The 23,474-nt window shown below is 48.2% G+C and overlaps 1 protein-coding gene across 1 annotated transcript in view; it reads left to right on the top strand.

Moving 5' to 3' along the window:
• phldb2b (pleckstrin homology-like domain, family B, member 2b) overlaps positions 1-23,474 on the top strand; it is a 224,653-nt gene that overhangs the window by 34,392 nt on the left and 166,787 nt on the right. Inside the window, exons 3-6 of the mRNA XM_078559568.1 lie at positions 404-518; positions 5,694-5,768; positions 10,509-10,632; positions 19,033-19,215. Coding sequence (XP_078415694.1) covers positions 471-518; positions 5,694-5,768; positions 10,509-10,632; positions 19,033-19,215 — 430 coding nt within the window. The 5' untranslated portion in view covers positions 404-470. The remainder of the gene's footprint in view (positions 1-403; positions 519-5,693; positions 5,769-10,508; positions 10,633-19,032; positions 19,216-23,474) is intronic.

Genomic DNA, 23,474 nt, shown 5'->3' on the forward strand with positions numbered 1-23,474 from the left:
CATTGTCACATCAGCCTGAATTATTCACTCGTCTCTGGAGTGGGACCTTGGTGCACAAGCGGAGTCAGGTGAGAGTGACACCACTGGGCCAAGGGTTACTCCCAATACTCCAACTGGAGCGGAGTAGAAAAGAAGAGGTTAAAACCTGTACATGGGGTCTATTCAATTCCTGGAGGCATCAAAGGATTGCACAATTCCCTCGCCTACCATTTTCGATCCAGTAAAGAGATTGGGCAGGAAGTCATGAGCAGTTGAGACAGGGCAGACACAGTAAACCTTGCCTACGTTCCCTTCACTGCTCTCAAAGCCCTTCCTGCAAGAGTTTTTGTCTCCATTTCTAGCGTGCCAACTGTAAGAAGCACTTTGCTCCAGCTGAGTGTTCTCAATCTCTCTTTGCCAACAGGCAGCGGAAGCTTGAGAGTGACTGAAATAAGGAGAAGTCTGTTCGCCCACCAGACACCAGAGGCCCAATGGAGCTCAACGGACAAACCTTGAAGACAAAGACAATGGATGTACAGGTGCGGCCATTTTTAATGGGTGGGATTAATTTGCATTGTGCGCACTTTTGGGGCTCCCATTGTGATGTAAGTGATGGAGAGTGTATAGTGTAGATTAACCAGCATGATGAAAGGATGAGAAACCCTAGTTATGAAGAAAGGCTGGAGAAACTAGGGACTATTTCAACTTGATCATGTTGGGATGGTGTTGGTTACACAATGTGTCTGTTAGGGAAGTCTTTGTAGCCTTCTGTATATTAACACCAAGTTATTTTTTAATACTTGTAACTATATATATGCAGTAAAAGGCACAGGCAAGGAACTATCTTTATACCTATGTCTTAACACGTTTCTGCTCAACACCACACTGACCCTAGGCCTGGGTCATGTGTCATCTTACATCACTGTGTGGGCGGTACTGTACTCAGTCCCACGTTAAGGGTATGTGCCAGACCCTTATGCTACGGATCAAAGAAGGTAAAGAGGAGATTGACTTGAGGTTTTCAAATCATGATAGAGTGAACAGGGAATGACAGATTCTCTAGGTGCCCCTAGTCAGTGACAATGGTGCTTCAAATTAATGTTGTGACTTAAAGAGCAAGGAGAGAGATTAGGAGAAGCGTCTTTACACAAAGAGTTGTTTGAACATGGAATGTTTTTACCTAGAGTGGTTGAGGCAGAGAGCTATGCGTCTTTTAAAGGAACAGTGGATAAATATTTGAATCAGAGGAAGATATAGGGCTAAAGGAAGTGGGGCAGTAGGACTAGATTAGGATTGATATAGGGCTAAAGGGAGTGGGACAGTGGGATTAGTTTGGGATTGATAGAGGGATGTGGAGAGAGAGTGTGGCAGTGGGATTAGTTTGAGATTGATACAGGGATATGGAGAGAGTTGGGCAGTGGGATTAGTTTGGGAATGACACAGGGCTATGGAGAGAGAGTGGGACAGTGGGATTGGTTTGGGATTGATACAGGGCTATGGGGAGAGAGTGGGACAGTGGGATTAGTTTGGGATTGATACAGGAATGAGGAGAGAGTGGGCAGTGGGATTAGTTTGGGATTGATACGGGGCTATGGAGAGAGAGTGGGCAGTGGGATTAGTTTGGGATTGATACAGGGCTATGGAGAGAGTGGGGCAGTGCGATTAGGTTGGGAATGACACAGGGCTATGGAGAGAGAGTGGGACAGTGGGATTAGTTTGGGATTGATACAGGGATATGGAGAGAGAGTGGGACAGTGGTATTAGTTTGGGATTGATACAGGGCTATGGAGAGAGAGTGGGACAGTGGGATTAGTTTGGGATTGATACAGGGATATGGAGAGAGAGTGGGGCAGTGGGATTAGTTTGGGATTGATACAGGGATATGGAGAGAGAGTGGGTCAGTGGGATTAGTTTGGGATTGATACAGGGCTATGGAGACAGAGTGAGACAGTGGGATTAGTTTGGGATTGATACTGGGATATGGAAAGAGAGTGGGACAGTGGGATTAGTTTGGGATTGATACTGGGCTATGGAGAGAGAGTGGGACAGTGGGATTAGTTTGGGATTGATACAGGGATATGGAAAGAGAGTGGGGCAGTGGGATTAGTTTGGGATTGATACAGGGATATGGAAAGAGAGTGGGGCAGTGGGATTAGTTTGGGATTGATATAGGGATATGGAAAGAGAGTGGGGCAGTGGGATTAGTTTTGAATTGCTCCAGCAATGAATAGTCACACGATTGTAAACATCTCTGGGTGTGTGATTCAATGCTAAAGGGATTGTCAATTTCTTTTATCATTTCCCAACAGCTTTGATAATGGTGGCTGTTGTAGGAATATCATTGCCAGGACATTAAGTATCAGTGGGTTATTTGTCAAACTCGGCTTTAAGGCAGATTCTGGGCTGCTGTCAGATGAGCAGCTTCCAATAGAGAATCACAGCTGCATTAACCTCACCCCTACACTCTCATATAACACGGAGGTTCGGGGATGTATAATCCTCACTCTGTCACTAACTTGGCTGAGCTCTGCTGAACTGGCTGAAGTTCAAGCCCTGCATTGTGTGATTTCTGATGAGAGGTGTTTGCTGTTGTCTCATGGTTTTGTCTGAGCACATTCCAGAGAGGGGCCGAGTTTGACGGTGGCAGAATTCCAGGGGCTGGAATACGTGGGATGAGTGCTGTCCCTTAGCCAGCTCGGCTGGACTTGCCAAAAGGAGCGACTTCGTCCCTTGAAGTGATTTGTAACGAATGTGACTAAGTAACCCAGCCAGCAATGCATCAATTCGCACAGGATGCCAAATGACTTCACTCCAGATCAACTAAAGGCCAGATCTGCATGTTCAATTAACGTTGAAGCCTTTTCCATGGGCCCATTCGGATGGCTGGAGAGTGAAGATCCTTAACTGTTTGCACAAGTGGATTGCTTGTATGACTCCGATTCAAAGTGTTTAGATATCATTGCCTGGCCGTTCAAATCAACAGCAACTTGCATTTATATAGCGCCATGGCCCTTGTTGGAGCATAATGAAAATAAATTGACAACAAAGGGAGAACATGCGGAGTCGAAGTTTGGTCAAAGTGGCAGGTTTTAAGGAGAGTTTTTTAAAAAGTGATTGAGAGAAAGGGTGGCAGAGAGGTTTAAGAAGCTCTCAGGCTTAGGGCCTACAGGGCCCTCAGGCCCCACAACTTGGGGCCACAATGTCTGAAGACTCGGGCAGCGATCGTGGAGCGAAGGAAATCAGGAACGCACAAGACTGGAATTCGAGGAGAACAGTGATCTCGGAGGCAGATAGGGCTGGAGGAGTTACAGAGGGAGGGAGCAGTCCGTGGAGCCATTTGAACAGTGACACACCGCAGCAAACACACAGTCACTGTTACATCTCCAATTTAACAAACATTGTGTCAAAATTCTCATCCATGTTTTAAAAAACCCCCTGCACTCCCCTCAATGGCCTCAGCCCTCCCTCACTCTGTAGTCTTCTCTGGATCTACACTCCTGAGATCTCTGCACTCCTCCAAACTGCCTCCCCCATTTTCTCTACCACCCCCACTGGCAGCCAGCCCTTCAGCTGTCTAGCTCCTAAACTCAGAAAGATCTGTCCCTATTCCTCTGTGCTTTTCTCTCCCCCCTTTAAGACGTTCCTTAAAACCCACCTCTTTGACCTAGCCTTTGGCCATCTATCCCAGTGTCTGTTTGTGTGGCTCGATGTTTGATAACAGTCCTGTGAAGGGCCTTTGGAGATATTACGATTTTAAAGGTGGCATATAAATGCAGGTTGTTGTTATTCCTTCAGGCTTGTGTGTAAGCATTATAACCAGTTATAATGAGTGGCTCATTAACACAAGGAGCCAAGAGTCCTATTAAACCTAACAGCAGGCCTCGAGGCAAGAGCTGGCCCTTCCGTGGGGTCTGCACAGTTGCCTGTTTTACCTCTTTCAGGAGGGATATACTTGCATTGGAGACAGTTCACTAGGGTGATTCCTGTCCCTATTCCAACTTCTGTTTTTCTCCTAACAATTTTCAGAGGACATAAACATTTTGTGGGTAGTTCCTGAGGAACGTCAGTCCAATCACATCACCTCTCCATAATGGTCAGTCCAATTGCCCGAGTCTTGGACTGCTGTCTTCTACTCTAAATCAGTAGGCCTCAGGCTGGAGTATTGTATCCAATTCTGGGCACTGCACTTAACGAAGGATGTCAAGGCCTTAGAGAGGGTGCAGAGGAGATTTACTGGAATGGAACCAAGAATAAGAGACTTCAGTTGCATGGTGAGACTGCAGGAGCTGGAATCGTTCTCCTTTGAGCAGGGTAGGTTAAGGAGGAATTTGACGGAAAAGTTCCAAACTATGGAGGATTTTGACAGAGTAAGTAATGAGAAACTGTTTCCAGTGGCAGAAGGGTTGGTAACCAGAAGGCACAGCTTTAAAGCAATTGCGATAAAGAACGTGGGAGGAGATAAGAATTGAATTTACGCAGCGGGTCATTGTGATCTCGAATGGACAATCTGATAGGGCGATGGAAGCAGATTCAATTGTAACTTTCTGGAAGAAATTGGAGATTTACTTGAAAAAGGAAAAAGAACTCACAGGACTAAGAGTACGGGAGGGGGACTAATTATAGCTCTGTCAAAGAGCCAGCACAAGCACCATGGGCTAAATGGCCTCCTCCTAAACAATCTATATTAATGATTTGGATTCAGGGATTGAAGGTACTATAGCTAAATTTGCAGATGGCACCAGAATAGGTGGGAAAGTAAGTTGCAATGAAGAAATAAGAAATTTACAAATGGATATGGACAGGTTGGCAGATGGAGTTTAACGTGGATGAGTGTGAGGTTATCCATTTTGGTCGGAAGAATAAAAAGGCGACTTATTATTTAAATGGAGAGAAACTTCAGAATGCTTTAGTGCAGAGGGATCTGGGTGTCCTCATGCATGAATCGCTGAAAGCTAGTATGCAGGTACAGCAGGTAATAAGGAAGGCAAATGGAATTTTAGCATTTATTGCTAAAGGAATAGAGTATAAAAATAGGGAAGTGTTGTTGCAACTATACAAGGCATTGGTGAGACCGCACCTGGAGTACTGTGCACAGTTTTGGTCTCCTTACTGGAGGAACGATGTAGTTGCACTGGAGGCGGTTCAGAGGAGGTTCACTAGATTGATTCCAGAGATGCGGGGCTTGTCTTATGAGGAGAGGTTGAGAAGTTTAGGCCTATACTCGCTAGAGTTTAGAAGGATGAGAGGAGATCTAATTGAGGTATACAAGATGCTAAAGGGATAGACAAAGTAGACGTGGAGCAGATGTTTCCCCTTGTGGGGTATTCTAGAACAAGAAGCCATAGTTTTAGGCTAAGGGGTGGTAGATTTAAATCAGAGATGAGGAGGAATTACTTTTCTCAAAGGGTTGTGAATCTGTGGAATTCGCTACCTCAGAGTGCAGTAGATGCCGGGACGCTGAATAAATTTAAGGAGGAGATAGACAGATTTTTAATTAGTAACGGGTTGAAAGGTTACGAGGAGAGGGCAGGAAATTGGAGTTGAGACTGAAATGAGATCAGCCATGATCGTAATGAATGGTGGGGCAGGTTCGAGGGGCTGAATTGCCTACTCCTGCTCCTAGTTCTTATGTATAATTCTCTGATTCTAAGATATTCTGTTGTCTGGGCCTGTTTTACTAAAACTTGAATATTCATTGTTTTGTAAACATCCAGGAAATGGGAAAGTCTGAAACTGAAAATGAATTGGAAGAAAAGGAGGTATCAAAGAACGATACAGAGATACTGAAAGTGAGTGTCTCCTGTTGAGAATTACGCGGTTGATCAGATGCACAATTAAAGGAAACCATAAGACAGAGTAGCATTCAACACTGCTTATGATTGTTCCCCAAGTATATTGGAAAGCCTCGTGTTGAGTAATAGCTGAGAGTTTCTTATATAAAACACTGGTTTGGCCTCAAATGGAGTTTTTTGTCCCATTCCGGGCACCCCACCTTAGGAAGGATGGGAAGGCACTCAAGAGGCTGCAGAAAAGGTTCACAAGAATGATTTCGGGGCTGATAGACTTTGCATTCCGTGGATAGGTTGGAGAAACTGGAGCTGTTCTCCTCAGAGAAGAGAAGTTTGAGAGGAGACTTGATAGAGGCCTGGACAGAATAGAAAAGGAGAATCTGTTCCCCATTGGCAGAGCGGCCGAGAACCATGGATTTAACAACATTGACATGAGGTAAAGTTTTTTCACGCAGCGAGAGGTTAGGACCTGGAATGCACTGCCTGAGAATGGGGTGGAAGCAGATGCAATAAGGGCTTCAAAAGGGAATTGGATCATTGTCTGAAGTGGAAAAATTTGTAGGGCTACAGGGGAAAGGACGGGTGAGTTGCATTGCTTTTAAAGAGAGCTGGTATGAACACAATGGGCCTCCTTCTGTGCTGTAGCCTTCCCTGATTTTATAACTTCACTGAACATGCAGACCACACTTTTGGTGGTGGAGTGGGGAACCCAGAGTTGACGTTTCTGAAAGCTCGGTCCACTGTGGCCAGGAATAGTGAAGCAGATTACGGCTAATAGGAGCTGGGGATGTGAACCATTTCTTTAGTGTCTAGGCTTTTCACCTTGTAATTAACAGGTTGTCGATAAACCAATCTTATAGCATGCGGAACTATAAGAATCCCAATGTGAATATTGACCAATGAAGGTAGGCTTGTGGTAGAGAACCCCCTGGAAGATTTCTCAACTAATATATCAAGGAAGGGGAGTTCATTTGACTGCTCCATTTCAAAGGTGAATTTTAGCGCAGGATGGAGCCCATTAAGACAGGTAAGGAAATTGTTACATGCAGCTGCAGATTTAAATATAGCAAATGAATTATCCAGATATCAGAAATATGTGAGGGGTAGGAGGCTAGGATGAAAGACACATTTCCATCGAAGACACATTTCTCATTGAGCCCAACAAAGATGTTTGTGAGAGCTGGGCCTAGAGGGGATCCTATGACAACATCATCTATTTGGGCATATATGATGTCATTAAAACTGAATTCAAGTGTATGATTGTCGAGTTCATAAGTTCAATGAATACTGATTACGCAATGGTGGTGGGTCTCGTACGCCATGATATAGTGCTGCTGCGCAAATATCTATGCCCTCCTTAAGTGGAACATTGGTGGATAGGCTAGCAATGTCAAATGAGCAGATGGACTCAGCATTGCTATAAATATGCAAGTCCTGTATGCCCTGCGCAAATGTGGAGTCTTTCACCGTGTATGTGGAAAACTTGGTCAGAACTTTTCACCCAACCATTTGGCCAATTCACATGGTGGAGAACTGGTCATAGTTAAGATGGGGTGTAGAGGGACATCACTTTTGTGTGTCTTGTGCAGCCCATACATATGCGGACGTAGTGAACAGTGAGGACGAACCCTGCCATGTGTATCACGCAGCTCATCGCTCATACACAAGTCCAGCAAGCGTTTTCTTAGCTTACTTTCAAGCAAGGTCTGGTCATGTTGAGCGGCAGGTCCAATGGATACGAATTTGGACCTGTCATTGAGAATGGGGTGCGTTTTTTTGATATAGCCATGCTTGTTAAGCATGACTTTTCCCATCCCTTTGTCAGGTTTACTGATATGTATAAAAATAAAAAACTACTGCGGATGCTGGAAATCCAAAACAAAAACAGAATTACCTGGAAAAACTCAGCAGGTCTGGCAGCATCGGTGGAGAAGAAAACAGTTGACATTTCGAGTCCTCATGACCCTTCAGCAGAGGACTCGAAACGTCAACTCTTTTCTTCTCCGCCGATGCTGCCAGACCTGCTGAGTTTTTCCAGGTAATTCTGTTTTTGTTACTGATATGTATGTCTGGGTGGGTCTTTAGGTCTCACATGCTGCAAGATATTCACGTTACATGTGAGTGTCAGACAGGTCAATAGACTCGTTGGGATTCTTACAGTTCCACACGCTATAAGGTTGGTTTATCGACAACCTTGTAATTAGGCCTCAAGCCATTTCCTTACCATGCAAGCTTGATGCTGAAATAGGGGCATCAAAGACATCCTGCAGGATAATGGCTACCCTAATCAGATCATTTCATGCTATATATCACGCAAACTCGTGAACAGGCCTAAGGCAGTCACTTCCGGCCCTGAAAAGTGCCCAGTCTACTTCAGATTACCCTGGACGGGGAAGGTATCTCAAAAATTTGAGCAACAGATGAAGCTAGCTGTTTCACGCTGCTACTATGCAGTAGCAACACGAGTGGTATTCGCCACTAACAGGATGCTGCCGTCAAGCCAAAAAGACATTCAGCCTATCACACAAATGAGTAATGTGGTATATGAATTTCAGTGTCAGTGTGATGCTAGTTATGTAGGCCACACGTTCCAAAGACTGGTGAATCATATCAAACACCATGTCCCAGCTGCTGGTCACAATGGGCAAGGTACAAACTCTACCCAACCAGCCCGTGCTTGCAAAACTCAAAACACAGTGTCCAACATTAGATGTGATTCCGCGATTGGGCAACATTTGCTAAATAATCCTCTGTGTGCTAAGAATTACGCTGACAACCAATTTAATATTGTCAGTCGGGCTCTGTGTGGTGCATTGACATGTATTGGTAGCTACATATATTAATACACAGGATCTTGTTCTTTGCAGACAGAAAGAACATGTACACACAATGTGCCTGTTTCAGCTAAACAAAACAAGTGTCAGCCATTCGCTGACTCATTCCTCAGGATATTGCCTTAACCAATCGGGGTCAAGCTACCTGGTTTAAATTTCAAACAATGCTTGGCAGTTAACTATCAGTCAACATCAGTGGTGCATTCACCATGGCAACGCCACTTGCCAACCAATCAGCACTCTCTTCTCATACAGTATAAATTGTTGTTTTCCTCTTCTATTGGTATTCTTGCGAAGCCGTGGAGGGATTTGAACAGGAGAATGAGAATTTTAAAATCAAGGTGTGGGAACCAATGTAAGTCAGTGACCGCCAGGGTGATGTGTGAACGGGTCTTAATGTGAGGTAACACCGCCACCCCACACCCCCCCCCCCCCCCCCCCCCCCCCCCCACCCCCCCCCCCCCACCCGACTCCCAAACCTCCTCCAGCTCACTTTAAATGTTTGCAACAACTCTGTGCACACAGTGCAAGCCAGCACCTTATTGCAAAAGACAATGGCCCCCTCCCCCTGCAGCCTGGCAAATGAAACACTTGAGTTCATAATCTGGGCTGACACATCTGGTGCCATCTTTCAGTTGAAGCATTAGGAACATAGGAACAGGAGAAGACCATTCAGCCTATTGAGCCTGCTTCACCATTCAATATGACCATGGCTGATCAACCACTTCAATGCCTTTTACCCACACTAACCCTTTACGTTATTGTTAATCAGAAATCCATCAATCTCTACCTTAAACATTACTCAATGACTGAGCTTCCACGGCCCTCTAGGGTAGAGAGTTCCAAAGATTCACAACCCTCTGAGTAAAGAAATTTCTCCTCATCTCGGTCCTAAGTGGCTTCCCCCTTATTTTGAAATTGTGGCCCCTGGTTCTAGACTCTCCAACCAGGGGAAACATCTTACCTGCATCTATCCTGTCTATTCCTTTAAGTATTTTGTAGGTTTCAATGAGATCACCTCTCATTCTTCGAAACTCTAGAGAATACAGGCCCAGTTTCCCCAATCTCTCTTCATAAGATAGTCCCACCATCCCCGGAACAAGTCTGGTGAACCTTCTTTGCACTCCCTCTATGGCAGTAATATCCTTTCTGAGGTAAGGGGACCAAAACTGCACACAATACTCCAGGTGCTGTCTAACCAAGCTTCTAAACAATTGAAGCAGGACTTCGCTACTCCTGTACTCAAATCCTCTAGTGATAAAGGCTAATATTCCATTAGCCTCCCTACTTGCCTGCGGCACCTGCATTAAACTGATTTCTGTGCGTCCTCTCAGGTGAACATGAACGATCCCATGGCACTAATGGGAGAAGAGCAAGGCAGTCTCCCCCAGCGACCTAGCGAATATTTATCCCTCAACCAACATCACTATTATAAATTATCTGGTCTCTTATCACATTATCCTTGTGGGAGCTTGCTGTGCACAAATTGATTGCCTGGTTTCCTACATTACAGCAGTGACTACACTTCAGAAGTATTGCCGAATGGAGAAATATGATGCCAAAGCTTTTCATCTTGCACTTATCAGGACAAAGGCAAGAATTCCAAATTTCAAACAATCACAACAATTTATACCACAGGGAAAAAAGGGTGCTGATTGGTTGGGAAGTCGACTCATACCAATCAATCAGCATCTTTTTCTTCTGTGGTATAAATTGTTGTGATTGTTTGAAATTTGGCATTCTTACATTTGTCCTGATGAGTGCAAGATGGGAAGCTTCAGAACATGTGTCACTTCAAAGGTGCTTTATTGGCTGTAAAGCTTTTGGGGTGTCCTGAGATAGGGAAAGGTACTATGTAAATGCAGACCTTTGTTGGAAGTGACATTGGATTTGGGTTTATTTACAGAGCGCATCATTGGATATCATTGATATTGGAAAAGGCTTGAAGATGCAGTCGGAGAGACCTCACTTAGTGAGTCTGGGTCGTGGTCGACTCAGTATCGCTATTACACTGCTGCCGATAAACGAAGGTATGGAACAGCCAGCTAGAAACTCCCTACTAATGTTCGTTATCCACCTGGCTTACACAGAGCAGCAATCTCGAATGTGCTGACATGTTTTAGAATATAAAGCAATGGTACTCATTTTCAATTACTATCGATCATCTTTAGGAACATAGGAACTCAGGACTTAGGAGCAGGGGTAGGCCACTCGGCCCTTCGAACCTGCCATTCCATAAGATCACAGCTGATTTGGCTGTGGTCTTGACTCCACTTTCCTCTCAGCTCCCCCCATAACTCTTGACTCCCTTATCTATGAAAAATCTGTCTAACTCAGCCTTGAATAAATTCAATGACCCAGCCTCCACTGCTCTCTGAGGAAGAGGATTTCACACACCAATGACCTTCCAAGAGAAGCAGTTTCTTCTCATTTCCACCTTAAAAGGGAGATCTCTTATTCTTAAACTTCTCTGAACTGCCTCTAACACAATTATATATTTTCTGAAATAAGGAGACCTGAACTGTACATAGTAATCCAGATGTGGTCTCAGCAATGCCCTGTACAACTGTGGCAAAACATCTCTACTTTTATATTCCACTCCCCTTGCAATAAACAACAGCATTCTGTTTGCCTTCCTAATCACTTGCTGTTCCTGTATACTAACTTTTTGTGATTCATGTACCAGGACACCCAGATCCCTCTGTACCTCAGAGTTCTGTAACCCTCTCTATTTAAATAATTTGCTGCTTTTCCATTCTTCCTGCCAAAGTTGACAAGTTCACATTTCCCCACATTATACTCCACCTGCCAAATTTTTGCCCGCTCACTGAACCTGTCTATATCCCTTTGCAGACACGTTGCTTCTCCTGACAAATTACTCTCCTACCTATTGTGGTGTCAGCGGCAAATTTAGCTACGATAGATTTGGTCCTCTCATCCAAGTGATTGGCCTGAATGTTACCCATGGCGGGCACGTGTGATTGGCGGGCCCAGAACTGGTCGAGAAACAGGCCCCCTCCCGCCATCGGCCCTGACCGCGATTTCACACTGGCTGGCTAATTAAGGCCCGCACAGCTTGAAACATGTCTTCCCAATGGTCGGGAAGGGCCGGGCGGCTGGTTTAAAAACGGCACAGGCATCTCCATGAAGGCTGCCAGGGAAGAACATAACTGCAGCGTTCTGAAGACCGAAGTTATGGCCTCAAATACAGCCGGAGATGCCAGGCGGGAGGGCAGGTCAGGTGGGCACTCAGCCCCCAGCCCCGGTCTTCAGACGAGTTCCTCGCGGTCCTCCTGGAGGAGGTGGCTGCCAGGAGGGACACCCTCATCCCCAGGGACGGATGGAGGAGGCCACCGCACCTGACAAATACAGCTTGGGAGGAGGTGGCAGTGCAGGTCAGCAGCCACGACGTTGTGCGGTGCACATGGGTGCAGTGCCACAAAAGGTTCAACGGCCTGCTCCCCTCGGGGAGGGTGAGTACCGCGTTGGTATGGATCAGTGTGTTGGAGTGTTATGGACTGGCCATACCCCCATGGAGCTCAGTGGTGCTAGAGTCTGAGCGCCAACTGTCACTGACGCTGGAGCTGGCCAAGGGGGTGAGCCCTGGCTGCTTGGACTGAGTACCTTGCGGCTCGAGGGCCAGGACTTGGATGTGCCCTGCGAGGTGTTCCTCAGGTGGGGTTGGCCAGGCTGCAATGGCGCTGCAGGTAGAGGGTGGACTAATCAATGTTCCACTGTCCTTTCAGGAGAAGACGGCCCAGAACAACATTGAGAGGTCACGGACAGACGGAGGCCCCCCAAACCTCCTAGTCCTATCCAGATTCGAGCAGGACACCTTAGACCTGGAGAGGTGTCACGCACCCCGGTCAACCAGCCACAGAGAGGCTGGGGTGTCAGGCAAAGGTCAGAGTGCAGAGCACAGATGTGAGAGTTTCGGAGGTGCAAACATTCTTGTGTAGGCTCATCGTGGATGGGAGCTTCAAAACTGGAGTCCCCACTGATCATTGAAAGACGAAGACACCATGATGCAGATCCCCATTGTCTCACCAGGGAGCCTGGCATCCACAGTGACAGTGTGATGACTTTAACTAATAACATGTCGTTGTTCTCTCTATGATTCACCATCACGCATTCAATCGCAGGACCCTGGAGAGCCACCCCTGACTCCAGAGGACCGCAGGGCTTCAGCTGCACCTGTGGCTCTCTGAACCAGGCACCAGGGCAGATACCAGCACCTCGGTGGGTGTTAGATCTTCAGCTAGAATGATGGAGCACAGCGGTGAGGGCACTTCACACTCGCTTGAGGAGCAGGTAGAGGCAGAGAGTGCCCAGGGCGCTGGCAGTCGGAGGGCTGCTGGGGACCAGGGCGGTGCTGAGTCGAAGGCTGATGATGGGCCTCTGGAGTCGTCCATTGGGCGGCAGGTGCTGGATGTCCAGCGAGATGTGCGAGAGGATCTGGCGGAGATCCATGAAGGTCTGCATGTCATGGTCTCCGTTGTGGAGGAGTCCATGTGGAGCGTGAGCACTGTGTTGACCCTCATGGCCGAGCGCACTGCCTCCTCCATTGAGAGAGTGATGACTGTCATGGAGAGGCAGCTCCAGGGACAGAATCAGGGGTCTCTGGAGTTGTGCCCCGACCTGCAAACCCTCACACAGGCACTGACCTCAGATGGCCAGTGTCCGTGTGGGAGATGGATGAAGCACCCAGTATCCCAGCTAGGTACCCGTCCATCAATGGTGAGCAGGGAGGTCCAGAGCGACCTCACGTTGGCGCATGAGCTGCCTGTTGTTTCTGCGGCTCCTCTCAGGGCGCTCTGCATGACAGCAGCAGCTCCTCCGCCTCTCTGCCAGTGACCGTGGCCTCCGATGAGGCTGCGGTGACTGGGGAGATGCCAAGTGTGACACTGGCTGCTCCCTCCCAGGTGGGGCCAGCACAGGCTCCACTGGCCAGAGGACGCCCACCAAGGTCATCAAGGCCAACAAGACAGCAGCGTCAGCAGCTGTCCCCAATACCGCTGCCAGCGAGGGGGGAGTGGCACCAAGATGTAGCATTGGCAAACATAAGTTTAAGGCACCATGAGCACAAGAGAGACTGGTCACGGGTGATCTTCTATTGTGTAATGTTTTGTTTATGTTTACTGGTCTGGGAATGAAGACCAGAGGAGGTGATGTTAATTTGTTTGGATTGTCAAAATGAGATAAATTGTGTTTTTGTTGTAATGGCCTGAGTATGCTTCACCTTTTTTATTTTTTTGCTGCAGGGTACGCCAGTATGTAATGCTGGACGTGAGTGGCTGTAAACTTTATTGCACAGGAACTGAGTGGACTTTGGGTTCAAATGAAAGGGTCATTTCAGACACCCGGGATGGAGGAGACAGCCCTGGCGTGAGGTGGAAGCTGATCTTTGGCAGCCTAGCTGAAGGAGCATTGGATCAAGGCGTCCCTGGTGTCCCTGCCTCCCTGGAGGATACAGAGGTCTGCCTCCACACCCTCAGCATTCTCCTCACCGTGCTCCTCTACTGACTCACCACTGGATTCATCCTCTGTGGCCTGTGGAGCTGCCTCAAAATCCTCTTCCTCCAGTGGGTCCCCGTTGCCAGTGCCAGATTGTGGAGAGTGCAGCATGCAACCACTATCAGTGATACCCGCTCTGGGGGGTATTGTAGTGCTGCCCATGAATGGTCCAGGCATCGGAAGCACATCTTGAGAAGACCTATGGTCCTCTCTATCACCGCCCTCGTGGAGGCATGACTCCTATTGTAACGCTTCTCTGCCTCTGTTATTGGATGGTGGAGAGGCGTCATGAGCCACCTCTTCAAGGGATAGCCCTTGTCACCCAGCAGCCATCTATCCAGTTGGCTGGAGCACTGAAGAGCCTCGGCACCTGGGAGTGTCTGAGGATGTAAGCGTTATGGGAGCTGCCTGGGTACCTTGCACAGACTTGCAGAATCAGCATCCTGTGGTCACACACTATCTGCACGTTCATGGAGTGGAAGCCCTTCCTGTTGACGAAGGCACCGGACTCACCTGCTGGCGCCTTGATGGCCACATGTGTACAGTCTATAGCACCCTGGACACAGGGGAAGCCAGCAATGGCCGTGAAACCTCTGGCTCGCTCAGCCTGGCTGACCTCGTCTGAACGGTAAAGAATAAAGGTCAGTTCCTGCCTGAACAGAGCTTCTGTCACCAGCTTGATGCAGCTGTGGACAACTGATTGGGGGACTCCACACAGATCACCCACTGAGCCCTGGAAAGAGCCGGAAGTATAGAAGTTGAGGGCCACTGTGACCTTCAGAGCCACTGGCATGGGGTGTCCACCCACACAGTCGGAACTGATCTCAGGCTCAATCATCTGACAAATGGAGGTCACTGTCTCCCTTGGGAGGTGGAGCCTCCTTCAGCTCTGCACCTCCGACATATTGAGGTAGCTGCATTGCCGCCTGTAAACCCTGGCAGCAGGATAGTGGCATCTTCTGTGGCCCCTTCTGCCTTGGGCTTCCTGCTGGCCCTGCGCCCCTTGTACCTGCACCTCTCCTCCCACAGGTCCTTCCCCTGGAAGCTGCATTGGGACACCTGGCCTCCTCCCCCTTCAGCCCCTCTCTTCCTCCTCAGAGGAGGTACCTCCAGCAGAGACCACAATCCCCATTCTCAGGGTAACAGAAGGCTGTCTGATACCTGGAAGGGTCTACATGGCCTGAAACCTTCAGAGGCCTTGGAGACACCAATGAGCCCTGAAATTAAGCCTGGAAATGCTAGGAATGAAGCTCAGAACAGAGATGAAGCTGCCAAGTACCAATAAGCAACCTCAGCAAACTATCGACCAAACTCCTCACTACTCACACCAGCAATGCCGCTGACCTGTTTTATCCTGACCGTGGATGAGGTTTTGCAAAGTGTGGGCTGCCCACCTGCCCGTTTTGCCTGTGGGATGAGTGTAAAATCGGGATTGATTTGGGTTTTTGATGGCCTTAAATAGCCTTTTAATTGATGGTGGTCACGGCTCTCACACCCGCGGGTGCCCGCCGACCTGGAGGTTGCGCGTGTGTGGGATGACGTTGGGACGCTCGCCCGAAGTCTTCTCACGCTATTTTACGCCCGATCGTGTCGGGCACACGCCTGTCTGCGAGGTTTAAAATTCTGCCCATTGATATAGATTGTAAATAGCTGAGGCCCCAGCACTGATCCCTGTGACATTCCACTAGTTACAGCTTGCCAACCAGAGAAAGACCCATTTGTCACTGTTCTCTGCTTCCTGCTAGCTAACCAATCCTTCATCCATGCTAATATGTTGCCCCCGACACCATGTGCTCTTATCTTGTGTAGTAACCTTTGATGTGACATCTTATCAAATCCTTGGAAATCCAAGTAAAACACATCTACAGGTTCCCCTTCATTCACCTTGCTTGTTACTTCCTCAAAGAACTCTAATAAATCAGTTAAACATGATTCTCTTTCACAAAACCATGTTGGCTCTGCCTGATCAAATTATGATTTTCTAAGTATCCTGCTATAACCTCCTTAATAGTGGATTTGGGCAATGTTCCTATCACAGATGTTAGGCTAGCCTGTAGTTTTCTGCTTTCTGCTCCCTCCTTTCTTGAATGAAGTTGTTTGCAGTTTTCCAATCCTCTGAAACCCTTCCAGAATCAATGAATTTTGGAAGATTATAGCCAATGCATCCACTGCCTCTTCAGCCACTTCATTTAAGACCCTAGGGTACAGGCCGTCTGGTCCTGGGGGCTTGTCAACCTTTGGGTCTAATTGTTTTCCCAGCACCTTTTCCCTGGTGATGGTGATTATTTTAAGTTTCTCCCTCCTCTTCACCTCTCCTGAACTTTCTTCATGTTGTGTCTTGTGTATAGTTTATCCAGTTTCAGTGACAGGGGCGTGCTACAGATCTTCCTGTAACCCCTTCCAATGGGTTTACACTGAATCTCTAAGCCGCAGAAAGAGTTGACAGAACAATCTGTTAATATCGCACGTGGACGAGAACACACGTCATATTATTTTCCTTCCCGGCTGGACTCATCTGCTATTTTTACATCGAAACGTTTGGAATTGTGCAAGGTTAGAAAAAATGCAGTCATACTTATTTTCTTCCACAGTGAAGACAGGCACAAAATACCTGTTCAAGGCTTTTGCTGTTTCCTTGTTTTTTCTTGTGATTAGTTAATAAGACATGCTGAGCTCTGGTGATCACTGGAGAACCCAGTGGTAGCAGAAAGAGTCAAAGAGAATGTCCACGTGGGGTATTGTTAAAGAGAATGTGTTCATTCTGTAATAAAACTGAAACCTGGGTGTGAACTGACCAAGCACAGTTGGCCCTCTCTGACTGACCATATTCCTGGAGGTTTGACTGCCTGCCATTCGATAACAAGACCATTGCCAGCATCACCCAGTTTAAGGTTCATCTTCAGTTAAACTGCTGGAAGTGGCGATCAGTTAAAATCTGCAGATCAACAGAGCTGAGCAGGCTGATGAGTTTAATCCCTGCCCTGTGCTGAGTTGCCTCAGTGCAGACAGGACGGAGGTAGGGGACTACAATTAAGGTCATGTCCCCTGGGTTAGGGAGGGGAGAGCCAGCTAGCTGGGTCCCAACTCCTGTTCATCAGCTGTGGCTCTAACAGCTGAGAAGTACAATAAGCTGCTCTGCTTGTTGTGAGTTTCTCTCCGTTTGATTAACTTGGGCAGCAGGAAGGCTAGCCTGCTCTTCTTTCTCTCTCGCTGTGTCTCTGTCTGTGTGTGTGTGTCTCTGTGTGTGTGTGTCTCTGTGTGTGTGTGTCTCTGTGTGTGTGTGTGTGTCTCTGTGTGTGTGTGTCTGTGTGTGTGTGTGTGTCTCTCTCTCTCTCTCTGCTGTAAACAACCTCAGTGATCAGAATGAAGAACGATACCCATTGAAGATTTGTGCAATATCCAAACTGAATCGTGGTTTGACATTAATCATCGACTTGATCTTCGCTCCAGATGTAACAGTATGCAAGAGGTAATGATTGAAAATAGATAGATATCCCAGAAGGAAAAAACAGTAAAAACTGGGAAATATGAGTACCGGTCCGAACTGATTTTTACTTCTGGCATTGTTTTAATAAATACAGATAGCTCAGAGATAGTGCTAACAATATTGAATTAGAAAATAAGTATGACTGCAGTTTTTCTAACCTTGCATGATTCCAAATGTTTTGATGTAAAAATAGCAGATGAGTCCAGCCAGGAAGGAAAATGATATGACGTGTGTTCTCGTCCACATGAGATATTAACAGATTGTTCTGTCATCTCTTTCTGTGGCTTAGAGATTCAGTGTAAACCCAATGGAAGGGTTTACATGAAGATCTGTAGCACACCCCTGTCACTGAAACTGGATAAACTATACACAAGACACAACGTGAAGAAAGTTCAGGAGAGATGCCAATTTACATCAGCTCTTGTTTTGGCTGTTTATTCTGAGGCCTAAGTGACCTCTGTGTTTATATTGAAATATGGTGGGGGGAGGGGACGGAACATCTGCCTGTGAATCCCACGGGGGTATAGGGAGCTTGTCGATCAACTTGGAATTGAAGGATCCAAAGGACTCTTGAGAATTTCCAACCCAACGGCTGGGTTAGTCTGTCTTCATGTTTACATTCCTGCTTGGTCTCATCTCTCCCTAACTCTATCACTCCATCCCCTCCTCCAAATTCTCTGTACCTCTGACTCTCACCTGTTGTGCAATCCCAGTCTTTTCCATGCTTTCAGCCTCTAGGCCCCTATTGCCCTGGAAAATGCTCCCTAAACCACTCCACCTCTCGAAAATCCACCTTTTTGGCGAAGTTCTGATATTTCCCTCTTTCTCTTGGCACCCATTTCTGTCTGATTACCCCTTTGTGAAGCACCTTGGGGCATCTCTCCACACTAAAGGTGCTATATAAATGCACATTGTTGCACATCTCTCCCAATATTAATCAACGGTGTTTCTTAATTCTTCATTTTCTTGGAATAGTTGACATGGTGGTTGAGTTCATAGCACCAACATCATGCTGCATCCAACTGAATGCTTTCAACTTCTTCACTCAGAGTACGGTGAGGCATTGGAACTCATGGCCACCTGGGAGTAGATGAGGTGAATAGCATATTGGGATAACTAGGGAAGGAGATGAGGGAGAAAGGAATAGAAGGATCAGGTGATAGGCTGAGAAGAAGTAAGGTGAGAGGAGGCTTGTGTGTAAACACCATGGACCAGTTGGGCTGAATGGCCTGTTTCTGTTCTGTACGTTCTATCACAAACTCAGGAGGTCAGTGCTATGGAATGGTAGTTGGAACACGTGTCCAAGATGTGTTTGAGACAATATTGACGAGCTGAGAAATCGTCTCAGCACCATCATTACATCCTGGCACCTGGATTGAGAATTTCCGACCAATTGCCCCCAATCTAATGGTTTGTATTTGATTCTCAGGTAAGACCAGGATTGGCACTGACGATGCTCCAGTACCTCAGGACATTATATTACAAGGGGAAGACGTGGCAGCTGAGCACTGCTACATCGAAAATAGAAAGGGGCTAATCATGCTGTACCCCTGTGGAAACTGCTGCACAATGGACGGGCTTCCGGTAAAAGAACCCACTCAGCTGACACAGGGTAGGTGCAGTTTTGGTCATCCAATCTTTAAATGTCATTGGCACATTATTTTGAAATATGAGGGGTCTGTGTGCCATGCACCAGCCTGGTGAGCGTGCCGGGCTGGCGGGCGTGCCGGGTTGTCGAGTGTGCCGGGCTGTCGGGTGTGCCAGGTTGGCGGGCGTGCGGGGCTGTCGAGGGTTGGCAGGCGTGCCGGTTTGTCGAGCGTGCCGGGCTGTCGAGCGTGCCGGGTTGGTGGGCGTGCCAGGTTGTCAAGCGTGCCAGGCTGATGAGCGTGCCGGGCTGATGAGCGTGCCGGGCTGGTGAGCGTGCCGGGCTGTCGAGCGTGCCGGGTTGTCGAGCGTGCCGGGCTGGTGAGCGTGCCGGGCTGTCGAGCGTGCCAGTCTGGTGAGCGTGCCAGGCTGTCGAACGTGCCGGGTTGGCGGACGTGCCGGGCTGTTGAGCGTGCCGGGCTGGTGAGCGTCCCGGGTTGGCGAGCGTGGCGGGCATGCCAAGCTGTCGGGTTGGCGGGTGTGCCGGGCTGGTGGGTGTGTGCAGTGAGCAGCTCCAGTTGTAATTAGGTGTGGGTGTGTTTGAACTCCAATACTCTGTTGATTGATGTATGTGACTGTTCGAAGTGATTCAGAGGGTCTGAATCATTATGAGTAAAGGTCAAAAATTGCTTTGGTTCCGTGATGGATGCCATTCAGTTGTTGTGCAGTAAGTATATTGTAAGCAGAGTTAGTGTTTATGTTGCAATAGGAATTAAACATCGATATGTATGGGTGACCATGGAGGAATGTGCCATATTCAGTCACATCCTTTGACGTTGGACAGTTTGATGAGTAACAGCTCCTTCAGCTACAGGGCCTCCCAGTGGCTCATCACAGGCTCCTTCTCAGATTGTTCTTTAAATTGTTTGTGAAACCGGTGGGTCTGAGCATTAATCCATGCACAAACACACACACAGATATGCAGACACACACGCAGACACACGGACACAGAGACACAGGCACACACACAGACAAAGACACACATGCAGACACACACAGATACAGACACACAGGCACAGGCGCGCACACACACACACACACACACACACAGAGACACAGGCCCACGCCCACACACAGACGCACAGACACAATCACACAGACGCGTGCAGACACACACACACACACACACACACACGCACGCAGATACAGAAACACACGCTGACACATAGGCACACACACACGCACTGAGACAGACACACAGAGACATAGACACACACACAAACACACACATACACACACACACACAAACACATGCTGACACACACACAAACTGACACACATACGCACGCACACCACACACGCAGATACACACACATACGCGGATACACACATGCGCAAACGCAGACACATGCATGCAGACACACGCACGCAGACTCGCACACAATCACACGCCGACACACACACAAACACATGCAGGCACAGAAACACATGCTGACACACAGACACACACACACAGATGCAGACACACACTGAGACAGACACACAGACACAGACACACACAGAAACACACACACATACACAAACAAATGCTGACACACACACAAACAGACACACGCACACACACACGCAGACACAGACGCAGACACACACACACTACACACACACACACACGGAAACGCATGCCCATACACACACACAGACACAAACACACACACCCAGAAACACACACTCGCGCGCACACAGACACACACACACACACACACACACACACATACAGACAGAGGCCCACGCCCACACACAGACAGACACACACACACACATGGAAACACACACTGACACACACACACACACACACACGCATACACAGAAACCCGCACACACTGAAACACGCATACACAGATGCGCACACACAGACACGCGTGCACACACACATGCACACACACACAGACACATACACGCAGACACGCAGACACTCCCCAGACACACACAGACTCAGAGACAGACACACACGCGCACACAAACACACACGCTGACATACACTCACAGACACAGAAACACACGCCCACAGACATGCAGACACGCAGACAGACACAGACATGCAGAGACACACACAGACACACAGACAGAGGCCCACGACCACACACAGACACACATGCAGACGCACAGACACAATTGCACAGACACGTGCACACACATACACACACAAACAAACAAACACATGCAGATGCAGACATGCAGACACAGACACACGCGCGCGCACACGCGCAGAGATAAGCACACGCAGACAGATGCGCATGCACGCAGACGCACACAGGCACACACAGACACACAGGCACACACAGACACACGCAGACACACACACAGACGCAGGCACATATAGACACACACACATGCACACATAGACAAACAAAACAGACATTCGCGCCACACAAGCACACAGGCACACACAGACATGCGCGACACATGCACACACACACCCACCCTTGCACGGAGACATACACAGGGGAGACGGTGGCACAGAATTTTTTTTATTCATTCACGGGGTGTGAGTGTCACTGACTGGGCCAGCATTTATTGCTCATCCCTAATTGCTCTTGAGAAGATGGTGGTGAGCTGCCTTCTTGAACCGCTGCAGTCCGCGTGGTGTAGGTACACCCACAGTGCTGTTAGGGAGGATGTTCCAGGATTTTGACCCAGCTACAGTGAAGGAACGGCCGATATATTTCCAAGTCAGGACGTTGAGTGGCTTGGAGGGGAACTTCCAGGTGGTGGCGTTCCCATCTATCTGTTGCCCTTGTCCTAGGCGGTAGTGGCTGTGGGTTTGGACTAGTAATCCAGAGGCCCAGTCTAATGCTCTGAGGACATGGGTTCAAATCTCACCACAGCAGCTGGTGAAATTTGAATTCAGTTAATAAATCTGGAATATGAAGCTAGTCTCAGTAATGGTGACCATGAAACCATCATCGATTGTGTAAAAACCCATCTGGTTCACCAATGGTCTTTAGAGATTGAAATCTGCCATCATCACCCGGTCTGACCTACATGTGACTCCAGACCCACAGCAATGTGGTTGACTCTTAACTGCTCTCTGAAATGGCCGAGCAAGACACTCAGTTCAAGGGCAAATAGAGATGGGTATCAAATGCTGTCCGCATCAATGACACACACACACAAACCCTTGCCCCACACACACTCAGACCCTTCACCACACACACACACACACAAACCCTTGCCCCACACACACACACAGACCCTTCACCACACACACACACAGACCCTTCACCACACACACACACAGACCCTTCACCACACACACACACAGACCCTTCACCACACACACAGACCCTTCACCACACACACCACACAGACCCTTCACCACACACACACAGACCCTTCACCCCACACACACAGACCCTTCACCACACACACAGACCCTTCACCACACACACACAGACCCTTCACCACACACACACACAGACCCTTCACCACACACACACAGACCCTTCACCCCACACACACAGACCCTTCACACACACAGACCCTTCACCACACACACACAGACCCTTCACCACACACACACACAGACCCTTTACCACACACACACAGACCCTTCACCACACACACAGACCCTTCACCACACACACACACACACACACAGACCCTTCACCACACACACACACACACAGACCCTTCACCACACACACACACACACAGACCCTTCACCACACACACACACAGACCCTTCACCACACATACAGACCCTTCACCACACACACACACAGACCCTTCACCACACACACACACAGACCCTTCACCACACACACATACAGACCCTTCACCACACACACACACAGACCCTTCACCACACACACACACAGACCCTTCACCACACACACACACAGACCCTTCACCACACACACACACAGACCCTTCACCCCACACACACAGACCCTTCACACACACAGACCCTTCACCACACACACACAGACCCTTCACCACACACACACACAGACCCTTTACCACACACACACAGACCCTTCACCACACACACAGACCCTTCACCACACACACACACACACACACAGACCCTTCACCACACACACACACACACAGACCCTTCACCACACACACACACACACAGACCCTTCACCACACACACACACAGACCCTTCACCACACATACAGACCCTTCACCACACACACACACAGACCCTTCACCACACACACACACAGACCCTTCACCACACACACATACAGACCCTTCACCACACACACACACAGACCCTT

The sequence above is a fragment of the Cetorhinus maximus genome, chromosome 16, assembly GCF_964194155.1.
Source record: "Cetorhinus maximus chromosome 16, sCetMax3.hap1.1, whole genome shotgun sequence".
NCBI classification, from domain to species: Eukaryota; Metazoa; Chordata; class Chondrichthyes; order Lamniformes; family Cetorhinidae; genus Cetorhinus; species Cetorhinus maximus.